The following is a 17,751-nucleotide window of genomic DNA, read 5'->3' as shown; positions in this document are numbered from 1 at the left end:
GAAATAAGAGAAGAACAAGAGAAAATACGAGAACAAATGAAAGAGCAACAAGAGAAGACACGAGAAGAAATGAAGAACAAAAAGATACAAGAACAAATAAAAAAGCACAGAAGAAATAGAGAAGAAGACACGAGAAGAAAGAGAGATCACATCAGAGTGCGTGAAATAAGAGAAAGAACAAGAGAAAATACGAGAACAAATGAAAGAGCAACAAGAGAAGACACGAGAAGAAATGAAAGAACAAAAGAAGATACAAGAACAAATAAAAAAGCAACAAGAAGAAATAAGAGAAGAACAAGAGAAAATACGAGAACAAATGAAAGAGCAACAAGAGAAGACACGAGAAGAAATGGAAAGAACAAGAAGAAGATACAAGAACAAATAAAAAAGCAACAAGAAGAAATAAGAGAAGAACAAGAGAAAATACGAGAACAAATGAAAGAGCAACAAGAGAAGACACGAGAAGAAATGAAAGAACAAAAGAAGATACAAGAACAAATAAAAAATCAACAAGAAGAAATAAGAGAAGAACAAGAGAAAATACGAGAACAAATGAAAGAGCAACAAGAGAAGACACGAGAAGAAATGAAAGAAGAACAAAAGAAGATACAAGAACAAATAAAAAAGCAACAAGAAGAAATAAGAGAAGAACAAGAGAAAATACGAGAACAAATGAAAGAGCAACAAGAGAAGACACGAGAAGAAATGAAAGAACAAAAGAAGATACAAGAACAAATAAAAAATCAACAAGAAGAAATAAGAGAAGAACAAGAGAAAATACGAGAACAAATGAAAGAGCAACAAGAGAAGACACGAGAAGAAATGAAAGAAGAACAAAAGAAGATACAAGAACAAATAAAAAAGCAACAAGAAGAAATAAGAGAAGAACAAGAGAAAATACGAGAACAAATGAAAGAGCAACAAGAGAAGACACGAGAAGAAATGAAAGAACAAAAGAAGATACAAGAACAAATAAAAAATCAACAAGAAGAAATAAGAGAAGAACAAGAGAAAATACGAGAACAAATGAAAGAGCAACAAGAGAAGACACGAGAAGAAATGAAAGAAGAACAAAAGAAGATACAAGAACAAATAAAAAAGCAACAAGAAGAAATAAGAGAAGAACAAGAGAAAATACGAGAACAAATGAAAGAGCAACAAGAGAAGACACGAGAAGAAATGAAAGAACAAAAGAAGATACAAGAACAAATAAAAAAGCAACAAGAAGAAATAAGAGAAGAACAAGAGAAAATACGAGAACAAATGAAAGAGCAACAAGAGAAGACACGAGAAGAAATGAAAGAACAAAAGAAGATACAAGAACAAATAAAAAAGCAACAAGAAGAAATAAGAGAAGAACAAGAGAAAATACGAGAACAAATGAAAGAGCAACAAGAGAAGACACGAGAAGAAATGAAAGAACAAAAGAAGATACAAGAACAAATAAAAAAGCAACAAGAAGAAATAAGAGAAGAACAAGAGAAAATACGAGAACAAATGAAAGAGCAACAAGAGAAGACACGAGAAGAAATGAAAGAACAAAAGAAGATACAAGAACAAATAAAAAAGCAACAAGAAGAAATAAGAGAAGAACAAGAGAAAATACGAGAACAAATGAAAGAGCAACAAGAGAAGACACGAGAAGAAATGAAAGAACAAAAGAAGATACAAGAACAAATAAAAAAGCAACAAGAAGAAATAAGAGAAGAACAAGAGAAAATACGAGAACAAATGAAAGAGCAACAAGAGAAGACACGAGAAGAAATGAAAGAACAAAAGAAGATACAAGAACAAATAAAAAATCAACAAGAAGAAATAAGAGAAGAACAAGAGAAAATACGAGAACAAATGAAAGAGCAACAAGAGAAGACACGAGAAGAAATGAAAGAACAAAAGAAGATACAAGAACAAATAAAAAAGCAACAAGAAGAAATAAGAGAAGAACAAGAGAAAATACGAGAACAAATGAAAGAGCAACAAGAGAAGACACGAGAAGAAATGAAAGAACAAAAGAAGATACAAGAACAAATAAAAAAGCAACAAGAAGAAATAAGAGAAGAACAAGAGAAAATACGAGAACAAATGAAAGAGCAACAAGAGAAGACACGAGAAGAAATGAAAGAAGAACAAAAGAAGATACAAGAACAAATAAAAAAGCAACAAGAAGAAATAAGAGAAGAACAAGAGAAAATACGAGAACAAATGAAAGAGCAACAAGAGAAGACACGAGAAGAAATGAAAGAACAAAAGAAGATACAAGAACAAATAAAAAAGCAACAAGAAGAAATAAGAGAAGAACAAGAGAAAATACGAGAACAAATGAAAGAGCAACAAGAGAAGACACGAGAAGAAATGAAAGAAGAACAAAAGAAGATACAAGAACAAATAAAAAAGCAACAAGAAGAAATAAGAGAAGAACAAGAGAAGATACGAGAACAAATGAAAGAGCAACAAGAGAAAATACGAGAAGAAATGAAAGAACAAAAGAAGATACAAGAACAAATAAAAAAGCAACAAGAAGAAATAAGAGAAGAACAAGAGAAAATACGAGAACAAATGAAAGAGCAACAAGAGAAGACACGAGAAGAAATGAAAGAAGAACAAAAGAAGATACAAGAACAAATAAAAAAGCAACAAGAAGAAATAAGAGAAGAACAAGAGAAGATACGAGAACAAATGAAAGAGCAACAAGAGAAGACACGAGAAGAAATGAAAGAACAAAAGAAGATACAAGAACAAATAAAAAAGCAACAAGAAGAAATAAGAGAAGAACAAGAGAAAATACGAGAACAAATGAAAGAGCAACAAGAGAAGACACGAGAAGAAATGAAAGAAGAACAAAAGAAGATACAAGAACAAATAAAAAAGCAACAAGAAGAAATAAGAGAAGAACAAGAGAAAATACGAGAACAAATGAAAGAGCAACAAGAGAAGACACGAGAAGAAATGAAAGAACAAAAGAAGATACAAGAACAAATAAAAAAGCAACAAGAAGAAATAAGAGAAGAACAAGAGAAAATACGAGAACAAATGAAAGAGCAACAAGAGAAGACACGAGAAGAAATGAAAGAAGAACAAAAGAAGATACAAGAACAAATAAAAAAGCAACAAGAAGAAATAAGAGAAGAACAAGAGAAAATACGAGAACAAATGAAAGAGCAACAAGAGAAGACACGAGAAGAAATGAAAGAACAAAAGAAGATACAAGAACAAATAAAAAAGCAACAAGAAGAAATAAGAGAAGAACAAGAGAAAATACGAGAACAAATGAAAGAGCAACAAGAGAAGACACGAGAAGAAATGAAAGAACAAAAGAAGATACAAGAACAAATAAAAAAGCAACAAGAAGAAATAAGAGAAGAACAAGAGAAAATACGAGAACAAATGAAAGAGCAACAAGAGAAGACACGAGAAGAAATGAAAGAACAAAAGAAGATACAAGAACAAATAAAAAAGCAACAAGAAGAAATAAGAGAAGAACAAGAGAAAATACGAGAACAAATGAAAGAGCAACAAGAGAAGACACGAGAAGAAATGAAAGAACAAAAGAAGATACAAGAACAAATAAAAAAGCAACAAGAAGAAATAAGAGAAGAACAAGAGAAAATACGAGAACAAATGAAAGAGCAACAAGAGAAGACACGAGAAGAAATGAAAGAACAAAAGAAGATACAAGAACAAATAAAAAAGCAACAAGAAGAAATAAGAGAAGAACAAGAGAAAATACGAGAACAAATGAAAGAGCAACAAGAGAAGACACGAGAAGAAATGAAAGAACAAAAGAAGATACAAGAACAAATAAAAAAGCAACAAGAAGAAATAAGAGAAGAACAAGAGAAAATACGAGAACAAATGAAAGAGCAACAAGAGAAGACACGAGAAGAAATGAAAGAACAAAAGAAGATACAAGAACAAATAAAAAAGCAACAAGAAGAAATAAGAGAAGAACAAGAGAAAATACGAGAACAAATGAAAGAGCAACAAGAGAAGACACGAGAAGAAATGAAAGAACAAAAGAAGATACAAGAACAAATAAAAAAGCAACAAGAAGAAATAAGAGAAGAACAAGAGAAAATACGAGAACAAATGAAAGAGCAACAAGAGAAGACACGAGAAGAAATGAAAGAAGAACAAAAGAAGATACAAGAACAAATAAAAAAGCAACAAGAAGAAATAAGAGAAGAACAAGAGAAAATACGAGAACAAATGAAAGAGCAACAAGAGAAGACACGAGAAGAAATGAAAGAACAAAAGAAGATACAAGAACAAATAAAAAAGCAACAAGAAGAAATAAGAGAAGAACAAGAGAAAATACGAGAACAAATGAAAGAGCAACAAGAGAAGACACGAGAAGAAATGAAAGAACAAAAGAAGATACAAGAACAAATAAAAAAGCAACAAGAAGAAATAAGAGAAGAACAAGAGAAAATACGAGAACAAATGAAAGAGCAACAAGAGAAGACACGAGAAGAAATGAAAGAACAAAAGAAGATACAAGAACAAATAAAAAAGCAACAAGAAGAAATAAGAGAAGAACAAGAGAAAATACGAGAACAAATGAAAGAGCAACAAGAGAAGACACGAGAAGAAATGAAAGAAGAACAAAAGAAGATACAAGAACAAATAAAAAAGCAACAAGAAGAAATAAGAGAAGAACAAGAGAAGATACGAGAACAAATGAAGGAACAACAAGAGAAAATACGAGAAGAAGTACAAAATGGAATATATGAGTTGCAAGAAGAGTTAAAGAGAGAGGCGAATAGACAGCGTGACGATATGAAACAAGAAATCGATGAACGATTTGAAGTAATAAGGGATGAGATGAAGCAATTAAGCGATAAAATTGAAGACGTGCAAGAGAAGCAAGGTCAGCTACACGAAGGATTAGGTGCAGTTAAAGCGCAATGCTATAACACTAATTTGAGGTTGGCTGGAGAAATATTAGCGGTTAAAGAAGAAGTAGGAGATGTGAAACGTGAACTGCAAGTAGAGTGTCAACAGATGAATAGTTCCACATTGGAGCAAGTTTCATATAATCAAGAACAAACGGAGCAACGTATGGCCGCATTGCAGAAAGGATTACAGGACCTAGAAAGTAAACAAAACACTATTGAAAAGGATCTTCGCCTATTGCAAGAAACTTCTGAAGAAAATGCTCGGGAAATCCGAACAGAAGCTGAATTGCAAATTCAGAAACTGAGAACTGATATTCAAACAGTAAGATCTCATATTGAAGAGCATCCGGAACAACTCGCAAGATTTGATTGTAGGAAGATGAAACAACCAGCGTTGGACTTACCAGTAACTTCCATGCCTAAGTTACGAGAAAAAAGAAAACTGAATTATTCCGTTACCAGTACATCTGAAGATGATAGTGATGTTGACCGGCGGAAGGTGAGTGACGAAGAATTATTTTTAAGATCACATCACAGGCAGCGAAAGCATAACCGTCGCCCAATTAGAACGTATAATTTGGGAGATTTGAGACATTTTGTCCGTTATGATGGCTACGTCGGCTCAATGACCGCTCAAAGATTTATCCAAAGATTCGAAGCCCAAGCTCGTATCCAGGGCATTCCGGAAGAAGAATTTTTGAAGATAATACCGTTGTTGCTAGATGGAAGTCCACTTCATTGGTTTGAATTGGAACAAAGTAACTTCTACTCCTATTACGATTTTGTTTCTGCATTTTTGCGTCAGTTCCATACTGAGACGGCAACTGCACAGCAACTTGAGGCCATCCGCAACAGACGATTTAACCCGAAGCTAGATAAGTCGGTTGTTGACTTCTGTATAGAGAAATTTAAACAAATGAAAGAACTTCAACCCGGTTTAAGTGATCCATCTCTGTTAGCAGATTTACGAAGACTCCTACCCTATGAATATCAGAAAGCAATACTCGGAATTCCTTTCCACACGATGAATGACTTTGTCTGTGCAATTCGTAACATTGAAAGCTTCAATATTAATCCACCTAAGTCTACAGGATGGAACAGGGACTCACGTATGACACAAGAAGTAGGTCGACAGCAAGAAAATACCAGCCATGCGCAACGACAAAATTATTGGGTTCGTAATGTAAATACATCTCAACAAACAGATCCAGGTCCCACATCAGGAGAAAGTTCACGGCGTTTCCAAGACTCCAGGAACGATTACTTTCGAGGAGGAGTTACGTCCCAAAGAGGCCGACATCAGAGAAATAGAAGAGAACGATGGTATAGAAAACGTAAGAACAAGTGGAGGAACTTTAACGCATACCACAACGAGAATCAGCGACAGCCTGAAGCTGATCAATGGACACGGAGTAACGAGGATGAAGAAGTGCGACATGCCTATCGTGACCCTCAAGAGTTCACACGAGCGACAAGCGAAACTAGAGATGATCCACCTCTCACAAGAGAGAGACGCAATAGACACTCACCAAGTCCAAACAGAGTGTAGTTTCATAAGATATTCAGTATAGCCGCTATGATGTGTTATCTTGATTCAAGTATTGTTACGTTATCGTATATTCATACAAACATTTTATCATAAACTATGTGGATAATAATTATCATAGTCTAACTTAGAAGAATGTTACGTATAAAGGAATTAATGCTAAGTGACTGAAATAGTTACGTTTTTCTTTACTTTTAATAAGACGTTTATTGACTCATTTCATATGTCAGTTGTATGTGTAACGGTCATAATATATTGTCTCTTTTGTAGTTTATAATGTAATATCTACCAGAGTTGATTTACTAACATATTCGTTTAACTTTCACACATGCCAGAGTTCTCGAATATGACTCAATTTTACAAATGTGAGCATATCCGGTCCCACGTTCGGACGCCAAGTTGTGACAGTTCTTTTAACCTCATTTGTAATTTGGAGAAGATATGTGTTTGTTCCGTAGCAGTTTTGTGTTGTAAGCCACCGCTAATTGTTTTATTCTATACACGAGCGCTGGTGAACGATTATTAGTGAGTGAGACTTCGGAGTGTTAGGACGTAAGAAACGCCTGTCAGCTACGTGAAGTTATTGGCATGTTGTTATTTTATTTTAAGTGTCAGTGTTATGTGGTGTTCTTCCAGTATTGAAATCATCAGGACAATAAAATCAGCAGATAAGTACTAAGCTCTTATTTTTATTTTGAGATAGCTTGATTGGCTTAACTACATTCCCTTTTCAACTGACTGATCTTCATTAGTGAATAGTGAAAATACTCTAGGGCTCTGAATACGATATTCATTTATGTTGGGGAAAAATAAAGTCTGATAAATGTAAAGTGAAAATTTAAATAATGTAGCAACTTTCCTCTTTAGATGAGAAATTTTTTGAAAACTCTGCAACACGTGTTCTTTATTTTTTAATGGGTAGTTTATATAAGGAATTTCACACTCTAACTTCAGCGAAATGTTCCCATTGGACACCAGGAGTGTAGACTGTAACGTCTGCTGTCTTTTATCGTTTAAGAGGCACGTGATTATCCTTCTTCGACCTCTCCATATATTAGTAGAAAATTGTATTTGGTTGACAAATAACTGAGTTCATTCAAAAATTGACAATGTAATAAAATACCAAAAATAGCAGGACTATTTGGACGCTAATATCCTAGAAATTAATTTCACGTCTGCCTCCATAATTCAGGTGCATTTTATACTCGAAATTAATATAAAAATGTCCAGGGTTTGATTTAAAATTCTCTCCAGTCTTAAAAATGGTCGTATATTCGATGCCGCGGCAAACGTAACTCTATCTGGCAAGCAATGGATTCAACTGGCAGTAGCAGTGCACTGATGCGACGAACATGAGTTGAGGGCATTCACAAAATTACTAACACTGTCTCTCTTCCACCCCACCATCCTAACATTGCTTAAAAATTTCTTAAAAATTAAGGTGAGTCTTAAGTTCGTAGCGTCTTATTCCTTAGAATGCGGTAAATGAAAAATATTACTCAATTCAACAGAACTTTTATGCCTATAAAAGAAAAAAGCAACGCCAAAGAATACAATACAAATAACTATGCAATAATAATTGTTCAGAAAACAATATCCAGGACTCGGTAATAGATGAACATGAAATTTGAACAGACAACAAAATTGGTCCACAGTTGTTGAGTCAAATATAATCAACAACATTTAATTTGATATAATATATACCAGGTGGTGCATTTGCGCCGTACAATTAGTGAAGTTAGACAACTAACCATACAGCGAAGTTAAAAGTGTTGCCTACATCGAAAGGATAGCGCTTACAAAAAAACCTTTGTCTTCGTATCAACATTATGTATTTTCATACATTTAAAAATTATAATTTAGGTATCATGCAATTCGCTTTCCCCCCATGCTAAAAGAATCAAGTTATATTCGTATAGTATAAGGGACGTGGAAGTTGTTTAGAAATCAATTACTGTTCCAAGGAAGTATAGATTTAACAACAATCTACATTTGCGACAAATGAGGTTTAAAAAAAGAAAGAAAAAGGAAAATAACCTAAAAGTTCGAGTTAAGGAAATTACGTTTCAGCGATTACTTTATTATGGGATCAAGCACCATAACAGAAGATTTGATTATCATCAATCTTGACTGTTTCTAATGAAGTCTAGCCAAAATTCCTGAATAATATTCTAGGAATTAGTAATCAAACGCTTAGCAATGAAAGCACTGATCTAATTTGTCCAAAAATTAAACAAAAGAAACCGTTTTATTTTGGACAATCTAAACTAGAGCTGTAGTTTTCATTTAGCAGAAATCATTAGGTGCCGAAACTATCACTAAATAAGACATCTTCCATCTAAATCTTCAATGCAAACTAATTCACAAAATCTCCTCTTCCATTTAACTGTCTTAATCCAGGTATGCCAGATAATAACTTCAAATACATCAATATGGACATTAGGAATACTATTAAGTCATATAGAAACCATGTCGTCTATCAAATACAATTTAAGATTACATGATCTTCATTTACTTAACGTTCCTAAAGAAACATGGATACCGACGCAAACGATAGAGAATATTAGAAAATGAGCATTTGAAGAACATTCGTAAATGTGTACTATCATCCCTTACTGCGAATTTCGTGCCTCGTTTACACCACCAACAACAATTTAAATTGAATCAGTGTTGTCACGGGGAGGTGTCGAAGTATCATACACAAATGTCTTTCAAATTGTACATATTTCCGCATTATTTACTTTGCACACAAGTTGAATTAAAATAATCTATACTACATTATGTTGAACATTTAGTTCATCTCATTCATGAATAGTAATTATATTACAGGGTGTCCAATATACAATGCAACCCGGAGTTTAGACTAGTAGCTCTTTGCAACCTGAAGTGATACACAAATAATGGAAATACCAAAATGAAACCTTGTTCATGCATATATTTTTAAACTAGGAATCAGCGATTGAAGTACACTAGAAACCACACAGTGTTGTCAAATGTAACCGAAGGTGAAAATCTTTTTTTTTTTTTTTTTTTTTTTTTGCGAAACACGTAAATTGAATCATAACTCATACGTATGGATTTTCTGTCGTTACTTTTCAGTTTGTTTAATTGGAGTAGCTTGAAAACTATGGAGCAGAAAAAAGATTTTTCATTTCCAGCTACAAATAATCGGATAAGGCCTCTGCAAGGGAGAACTAGGGAAATCGTAGTTTTCATAAATTAACATTCTGAATTGGCAACACTGCTCATGTTTCAGTGTATCAAAAGGTGTGTTAAGGATCTGTCTACATTATGCAATTCCTGAAAACAACGAAAAAGAAATTTTGAAATTATCATGATAAAACTTTTACTTACATGTACCCGGCAACACTGCTACTCATTTCTATGGGGCTACTTAAAGCAAGAGGTATACAAGAACAATTATCGAACTATACAAGTCCTAGAACTTTCGCAGTGCCATTGAGAACATTAACACTTCTACTCTTCGTAAAGTAGCTTCCAACATGGTAAAACGTGTGAACCAATGTTGAATCAAAACAGGGGACACTTCCAGCATCTGCTGTAGAGCTGATAACTCATTCCGTGATAGTAAGAATGTTGCTGGGTGCATGTAAGTAAAAGCTTTATCATGATAATTTTAAAACTTCTTTTTCATTGTTTTCAGGAATTGCATAATGTAGACAAATCCTTAACACACCTTTTGATGCAGTGAAAAATCATCAGTGTTGCACATTCAGAGTGCTAATTTATGAAAACTACAATTTCCTTAGTTTCCACTTACAGATGCCTCATTTGATTGGTTATCGATGTAAATGAAAAATTCTTTTTTCTCCCACCTACTCCAACTAAACAAATTGAAAATTAACGACAGAACATCCATACATATGAGTCAATCTACATGTTTTGCAAAATATTGATTTCCACCTTCGGTTACGTCTGACAACACTGTGTTGTTCGTAGTGTACTTCAATCGTTGCTTCCTAGTTTAAAAATATATGCATTAACAAGGCTTTATTTTGGTATAATCATTATTTGTGCATCTCTTCAGGTTCAAAAGTTCTACTATCCTAAACTCCGGGTTGCATTGTATATTGCATTGCACTGTTACTACTATCTGTAGTATCCACACAGTGTAACCCGACTGGGTTCGATTCTAGTCCGTCCCTGTTCGGGTGCCATTCTTGTAACCCGGTTGGGTTCGGTTTCCCATGTTCGAGCAGTTATTATTATATTTAAAGCTGACTTAGTGGTTAAAACGAACAAGTACTTCACTCTGCAGGTGGTAGTGGTTAGAGTAAAAATCATAAAAACCTCCTAATTAAATCACAAACCAAAACAACTCAAGCTGAGGTTGCGCTCGCGCGTACCCACCATCCTTGGCACGCCAATCTTTATATTTGCAGAGTGTACGTAAATGCCTGTACATAACACTAACAATTCCTGTAGTGATTCATGCAAGAGACGCAGACAAGATAATTGAAAACAAAACAAATACATAAGGTAAATTTTATTTGATCAAAAAGCAATTCACATATTAGATTTACTTACGTGCACCCTTTTTCAGTATATTTCTATTGATAAACCTGTTTCGATAAATTCTCATAACCTTTTAGCCCATTTTGAGTTTTATTTAAAAAAAAATAAAAAATGACGAAGGATTAATTTAAAATGAAATCATATATTGTTGCCGGTTTATTTTGAGATTCGTGATATATGACCACTTAGCACACGTTGGTTCACTGAACACATCACTGCATTACACTTCAATTACAAGGGATTCAGGGGGGGGGGGTGAACTTAGAGTAATTCCGTGTGAACTAACTCCTTGCCGCTCTGTCTTCTTATTCCGAAGGTGATGAATTTAAGCCTCCATCTGCATTCTTTTACCTTGCACCTCCTGCTTGCAGAATTTAATGTGTAATTACTTGAAATACGATAAATTCAGATTTACACCATTAAACTTGTATTTCTGCGAATGTTTTACTATGCTTTCATTATTATTGGTCCGATTAACTAGAAAGATTAGTTACGTTAATTGACAGTATTATTTTCTCCAATTTTCACTAGAACAACATTGTGAACTGCATTGTTTGTAGGAGATATTTATATTATTATTTCACCACTCCTTGGAGAATTCTTCGTTTAATCACATATATTGTTTACACTCGATTTTTAAGGTAAATTGTTCATTCTACGCTCCCATTACAATTGATATTCACAATGAGCGTTCTTGCGGTTTTAAACTATATTGTATTATTTCACATATGTACGTTTGCTTTCACTAAAATATTAATTCCATAAAACTATACTAACTCAAGAAACAATTTATGCAATATATTTCACTACAACGTCCAAGATTATCAATCTTTTTACAGATTTTCTTCAGTATCGTACAAAACGTATCCTAATTTTCATCATGGGGCCGCCAGAATGCTAATTTTCGCGCTTTCTGCACAAAGCGTCCGTCTTCCTACGCCTAGTACTGACAAAGAGCAACACCAAAATATTAAGGGAAAATATTCCTTTATAAGTAATATACACACTAATGAGTTTTATATGTGTTTGCCATTATAATAGAGCAATTAATATATCAAAAGCAATAGAAATGAACGCCGATGACGTCTAATGTTACTGAACTAGTTTTTCAAAGAATCACGGCCACTTCACTGCCCATTGTCTCTTGAGCACGTAATGCAAGTCACCACGGCAAAGCGTTGCCAACACGTTGAAAAAGACAGCAACATAATATAAGGTTTGCGTCAACGTATTGTGCAAAGAGCCTTATTCCACATCAGATGGGGCTGACTGGTGAATTTAAACAAGTGGAATGGGAGTGAGGGAGGACACACACTCATAACAGAGTATAGGAACTTCGACAATTTGTATTAACACAGCACAGAATAAACATTAAATTATGCTAAATATGCTCGGAATAACCAACACGGAAAGACAAGAAAAGAAATATGGAAGATGACAGGAGTGACGGATATAATAGTGAAAACAAAAAGAATGAAAAAAGACATTGGGTGGGACAGATTGTAAGAAGAATTGATGGAACATTGGCAAAAACAATCCTTGACTGGATATAAAGAGTCAAGAAGCGACCTCGAAAACGCACTAATACGAAGAAATTAAGAAGCATTGTGGATTAATTTGAAAACGGGCTGTCCAAGACAGATGCTTGTGAAGAAGTATTGGGGAGGTCGTCATCCAGCAGTAGATCGACAACGGATGATATTTAAATAGGTCTACTAGAAATTTATTAAAATTTCGGTAATTATAAAGACAATTCATTGCTTACAATTATGATCAAATAAGCAAAGAAACACTGAATGCTGAATTGATGGCAATCGAAACCCAGCCTCCTGCGTGTTGGATAGTTGCTTTACCCCAAAGCAAACCTGTATGATCAATTCTTGCTTTCTATAGGTAAGTTACTCCTTTTTCCATATCTTGCCAAAGTCCTGTAATGCTATGGTCTTCAACAATTCAACATTTTTTTCCCTTCTCATGTTCCTCCCAGGATGAGGTATATATATATATATATACACAAAAGACTCCACGTAGATATGTTGTCATATTCTTGGTCGCTTTTTCGGTTCAAGTGCATTCGCATTTTCCTATCTCTCCAGCTGGAATCGCATAGTTGCTGAAGCTCCACCCCAGGGAAGTTGTGGACGTATGAATCTAACATTTCATTTGAAAGTAAGTTTACGAATATTATTTTCCAGGTTAATCAACATCTGCAATCCCGAAGCCCGTTTTAAGTTTTTCGGGAAGGTATCCCACGAGAATAGGTGATTACATGGAGATCCAGTTGTGTTTGGCAACATGTTCAGAAACGTACAAACGAAATTTACTTTAAGAGGCCTAATCACTGCGAAATTAAAATATCGCTAATTTTACAGCAATTATATGATATCTTCAAATAGATAAAAGATAATCGAAATGTGGAACAAGAGCGCCCTAGACAATATTATTTTGCATGAGATACCGTTATCATGAGTCACCTAGTAGCTCTCCGTTTGTAGCCATTTAGAAACGCGAAAATAAATATCAATTTTCAAAATGGCTGAATGGAAAGCAGATACGTTAGTCGTGACAACGATATCTCGTGAAAAATAATATTGTCTAGCGAGCTCTTGTTTCACATTTCGATTATCTATTTGAAGATATCACATAATTACTGTAAAATTAGCGGTATTTTAATTTTGCCGTGATGAAGCCTCTTAACAGCCTTTGACTGAGAGTTCAGTAGAAAGGATACTTTTTCGGGGACACTTGTAAGATTAATTTCTTTTCGCTTTACAACAAACAGATAGGGAGACAATGAGAATTAACATTTTAAAGGATAAGAATTTTCCTTATTGTGTTTGTGTTAACCCGTTAGGGCCGTTCTCGCACTGTTCACACAAAGGAACAAACATTATCCATGGTGAGGTCATGGTAGAAAACTAGAAAACAGCTGCATGCGCATGTGGCTTTGAGTGCCGTCATGGCTGTGACATCATCTGAGTGGCAAGAGACAACGGGAAAAGGCGCAGCTGGAAGTGACAAATGGAAATTCTTTTGTGTTCAGTTAAGTGATATCAAGAATGTCTAAATGCATCTTTCACATTGAGGCAGTGGTCGCCGCTCGTGGCAGAAATGTACCCTTTCATATTGTCGCATGAAACCAGAGGAACGTAACTCCATTTCCGTAGGTTTACAGGCGAGAAGACAAAAATATTATTTTCTTAGAAAGATATGTTTTTAATAAGATGGTAAATTGAGCTACATTACAACAGATAATCAACGAGGAGAAGAGATGGCGTTACGTTAGATTTCCACAAAATGGGGCTTTCAAAATTATGTCCAAACATGAAGAAAGCGAAAATCGCATTTTTGGAGTTACGTTCCTCTTGTTCTCATGCGACGATATTACAGACGCTAGATTTGAGAACATGGTTGAAGCATTGTAAACTTAATTTTATTTACTTATTTATACAAATTTGTGGGCATTATCGACATTTATGGTATTAAGTTATCTCATATGAGGGATGACGTCCCTCAGCGGCTCCACTGTCCGAGGAAGGTAGAAGAAAGAAACGAATGGGGAAAGAAAGAAGACGTATTTGTATATGAGATGGGTACCATGGCGGCACTTGTCTGGCGTGAATGAGAGGAACGCAGGAAAAAGTTTCTCTCAGAGTGGCTGTCCTGGGGAAGTTGTTACACCTTGTCTATCAAATTTCCTCATCGGGAATCGTAGCCGGGACCACTCGCACCAAAGGCGAGAACATCAGCAACTACGCTACGATGGGCCAGTATTATAAGTTAAAGAAAAGAAGTGTAATTAGGGTGTTAACTATTTAAATATAGCTTTTAATGATTCCAAATTTGTTATTAGTTTATTACTAGGAGAATACCCGTTCTTCGCACGGGAGAATACAATTCATTTTGGACATAAAGGGGTGAATTTGGATTAAAATGATATTGGAAGTGTCAGTGTTCGTCTCAGCGACCCCGTAAACTATGGATTCGACACTAATGTTGGACATTTTTAAATATCTCTCCTTTCCCTCCCCTAAGTTGTACCTCTAAATTAAAATTATATATAAAAAAAAATCCCAGGCCGGAACCTCATCTATGTTGAAAATTTGATCAAGATCAGTTGGGTGGTTTAAGAGGTACAAAGTCAGAAATATAATGACTTTTATTTTTATAGGCCTATATATAGATAGATAGATTGCAGATATGATTGTTAATTCATCGTATCTATTTCTACCAATAGAATCACTTCACATTTTGCCACGGAGAGGATAAGATTATCCACTAACATAAGAGTTCCACGTTGTTTATTAGTATATTAGTACACATAGGCGTCTCTGGCGGGGGGGGGGACGAGGGGGTCGCGTCCCCCCAATATTTTGAAGTACAAAATATTCAATATTTCATTCTAATTTAATTTATTTACTAACGACAGAATAACAAATGAATAAATAAATAAATAAATAATAATTATATTTATTTGGAATATTTTATTCAGGCTGTGGAACGATTATATCAGAGTTCTTGATATACCTTAGGGGATCCGTGAAGGTAAGCAGAAAGGTAACAAATGGAATCGAAGATAATAAATAGGTTGGGCTAGGTAGCACCATTTTAATCACTTTCTTCGATGTCCCCCCAAATTTTACATGCCAGAGACGCCAGTGTTAGTACATAATTTACTTTTAGAAAAGCATATGTTACCGAAACTTAGGGGGAACAATTTCCCCCTAACCTTCCCAAATGGCGTCCCTGCTGTACATAAATATTACAGTGGAGAGTGAAGATTTGATTTACTTGACTGACGGAGTTCAGGATTAACTTTAACAATCCCACACTGCGCCATCTGTGCTGGTTCCTCACAGTACGAACATGTTACATTTCCACATCAACATATATGTATAGAAGCCTTTGTTCTAAAGTCAGTACTCGCCTATGCTCAAATTACGTCATACTACTTCCACGCATCGTTACATATTAATCCTCTTTCAAAACGAGGAATTGAGAGTTGCGTTTGTGTATCTAGTATATCGCTACCCATGCATATGTCTGACAAGAAAATCTTTATACACTTCTCAGCAGGTTGGTTCGTTTGGTAAATATACGAACGTCTTAAAAATCAGTTTTTGTTTTTGCTTTAGAAATATCTGTACGGTCTTGTTAAAAAAAAATCGTGGTCATCCACTTTTCATTGAAAGACCTTATTGCAGACGTGCACACAGAATTTTTTGTGGGGAGAGGTCCAAACTTTGGGTGAGGGTCCAATACTGCAAGCCACTCCGCCTATATAGTATTGAACAGGTATTATTCTGTATCCGATTAGTAACTGTAAAATACTTTAACCTATATTTTCAGAAAAAGAAGAAAACTAAGAGAAAGTGTACAGATGAAATGAAAAATCACATTTTCATGTTACATCAAACATTTCCATGTTGAACAAGTATAGTTTTTATTAAGAAAGTATACAAATTTATGGTGAGTTAGCAAGTTTAGGGGAGGAGGAGTCTGGACCCAGTGAACCCCCACGTAGGTGCGCCTTGTAACAATTGTATGCATAAATTTTAAATGCCTTGACTAAATAAAATAACAATTAGTCTGCGTTTGTTTGATTTAATTCCAAATGTTGGTTAGAGCAATGGTTAACATTTTATGTCTGAGGATACACGTTTCAAACAGAGGTCAGTTTTTTTTTTTTTAAACATGACTGAACAGGACGTTTCAGATGAAACCCTACAAAACTTATCGGCGTCTTTACAACTTCAATATCTCTGATATGGTTAGGGTAGCTCTTCTCACCGCTGGATATTTGGGTTCGATTCCCAGTGGAAGCTCATGTACTTCGGATCCGCGATAAGGCTCTTCCCTAAAGTCATGTCAACTTTTTTTTTTTTAAAAAAAGTTTTAGTACACAGTTTAACGTCAATGAAAAATATAGACTCTCGTAAAGACAGTAAAGAGGATCACTCAATACATGTTTCCATGTATGGGATATGGATAGTCAACTTTGAAATCACCGTTACCCGTTAGTATGTTAATGGATTGAATCACCGTTACCCGTTAGTATGTTAATGGATTGACTTCATTATGGGATATGAAAAGCCACTGTTAAAGTTGCCGTTATCCGTTAGTACGTAAACTGATTGAATCACGTAATTTTGGTACGCTATTTATATCATAGTTATTAGCAGGGGCGGCGATTAGGGGGCAAGAGGGGAAGTTTCCCTCTCCGCTTTTTTAATTTGTTATTAAGTAATCTGATCAAACACTTTCCAGACAGAATTTTAAGATGTTCATGAGGAAGGAATCAAATCTCTTCTTACACTTTTGTTGTTTAAGAGTACAAAGGGTTAGTACTTACTTACGTTGCTCTTGTCAATTTACTTAATGAAATATTTAATACGATATACGGTATTTTAACTGAAAAAGATATTATCCTATTAGTTATACAACCTTTCGTCAGTGTTAAAAACAATCAGGAAAACCAGCATTGATATATAAATATTCAGATCATGTTTTGCGTCTAATCGCTGCCACTGGTTATTGAGCACCCAAATTTAGTCACTAGACAAAAGATTTTGAAAAGCATTATTAGTTCATATCAAAGCGTTTTGTATATAGTACCTAGAAATACTTTGCTTATCCTTTTCACAGTAAACTGCACTAACCTACGAAAGGAGCACACTTTGATAAATACGGCCTGGGTTTAAAATAATAGGCAACGTCAAGGAATGCTCCCTAGGTTAATCCCTGATGTTACTGCGATGAGTGTCTTATGATTTG

The 17,751-nt window shown here is 34.7% G+C and overlaps 2 protein-coding genes across 2 annotated transcripts; both read left to right on the top strand.

The window, feature by feature from the left end:
• Window positions 1-1,965: 1,965 nt before the first annotated feature.
• On the top strand, window positions 1,966-3,153 carry LOC145675037 (uncharacterized; the record flags this gene model as incomplete). Its single annotated transcript, XM_081745405.1, has 1 exon — window positions 1,966-3,153. A coding segment is annotated over exon 1 (1,188 nt), but the record flags the coding sequence as incomplete, so codon positions are not given.
• A 1,307-nt stretch (window positions 3,154-4,460) lies between these two features.
• On the top strand, window positions 4,461-13,112 carry LOC145674768 (uncharacterized). The gene has a single exon (XM_081744960.1). The coding sequence runs from the start codon at window positions 4,474-4,476 to the stop codon at window positions 6,442-6,444; it is 1,971 nt and encodes a 656-aa protein (XP_081601086.1). The 5' UTR covers window positions 4,461-4,473; the 3' UTR covers window positions 6,445-13,112.
• The last annotated feature ends 4,639 nt before the right edge of the window (window positions 13,113-17,751 follow it).

Source organism: Thermobia domestica, chromosome 18 (genome assembly GCF_964235325.1).
Source record: "Thermobia domestica chromosome 18, izTheDome1.hap1.1, whole genome shotgun sequence".
Taxonomy (NCBI): Eukaryota; Metazoa; Arthropoda; class Insecta; order Zygentoma; family Lepismatidae; genus Thermobia; species Thermobia domestica.
The sequence above is the reverse complement of the archived record's forward strand: the minus strand, read 5'-3'. Positions and strand labels throughout refer to the sequence as shown.

Bases quoted from the DNA above. Each gene is read 5' to 3' on its own strand.
- LOC145674768 (XM_081744960.1), top strand. From the start codon at position 4,474: ATGAAAGAACAAAAGAAGATACAAGAACAAATAAAAAAGCAACAAGAA.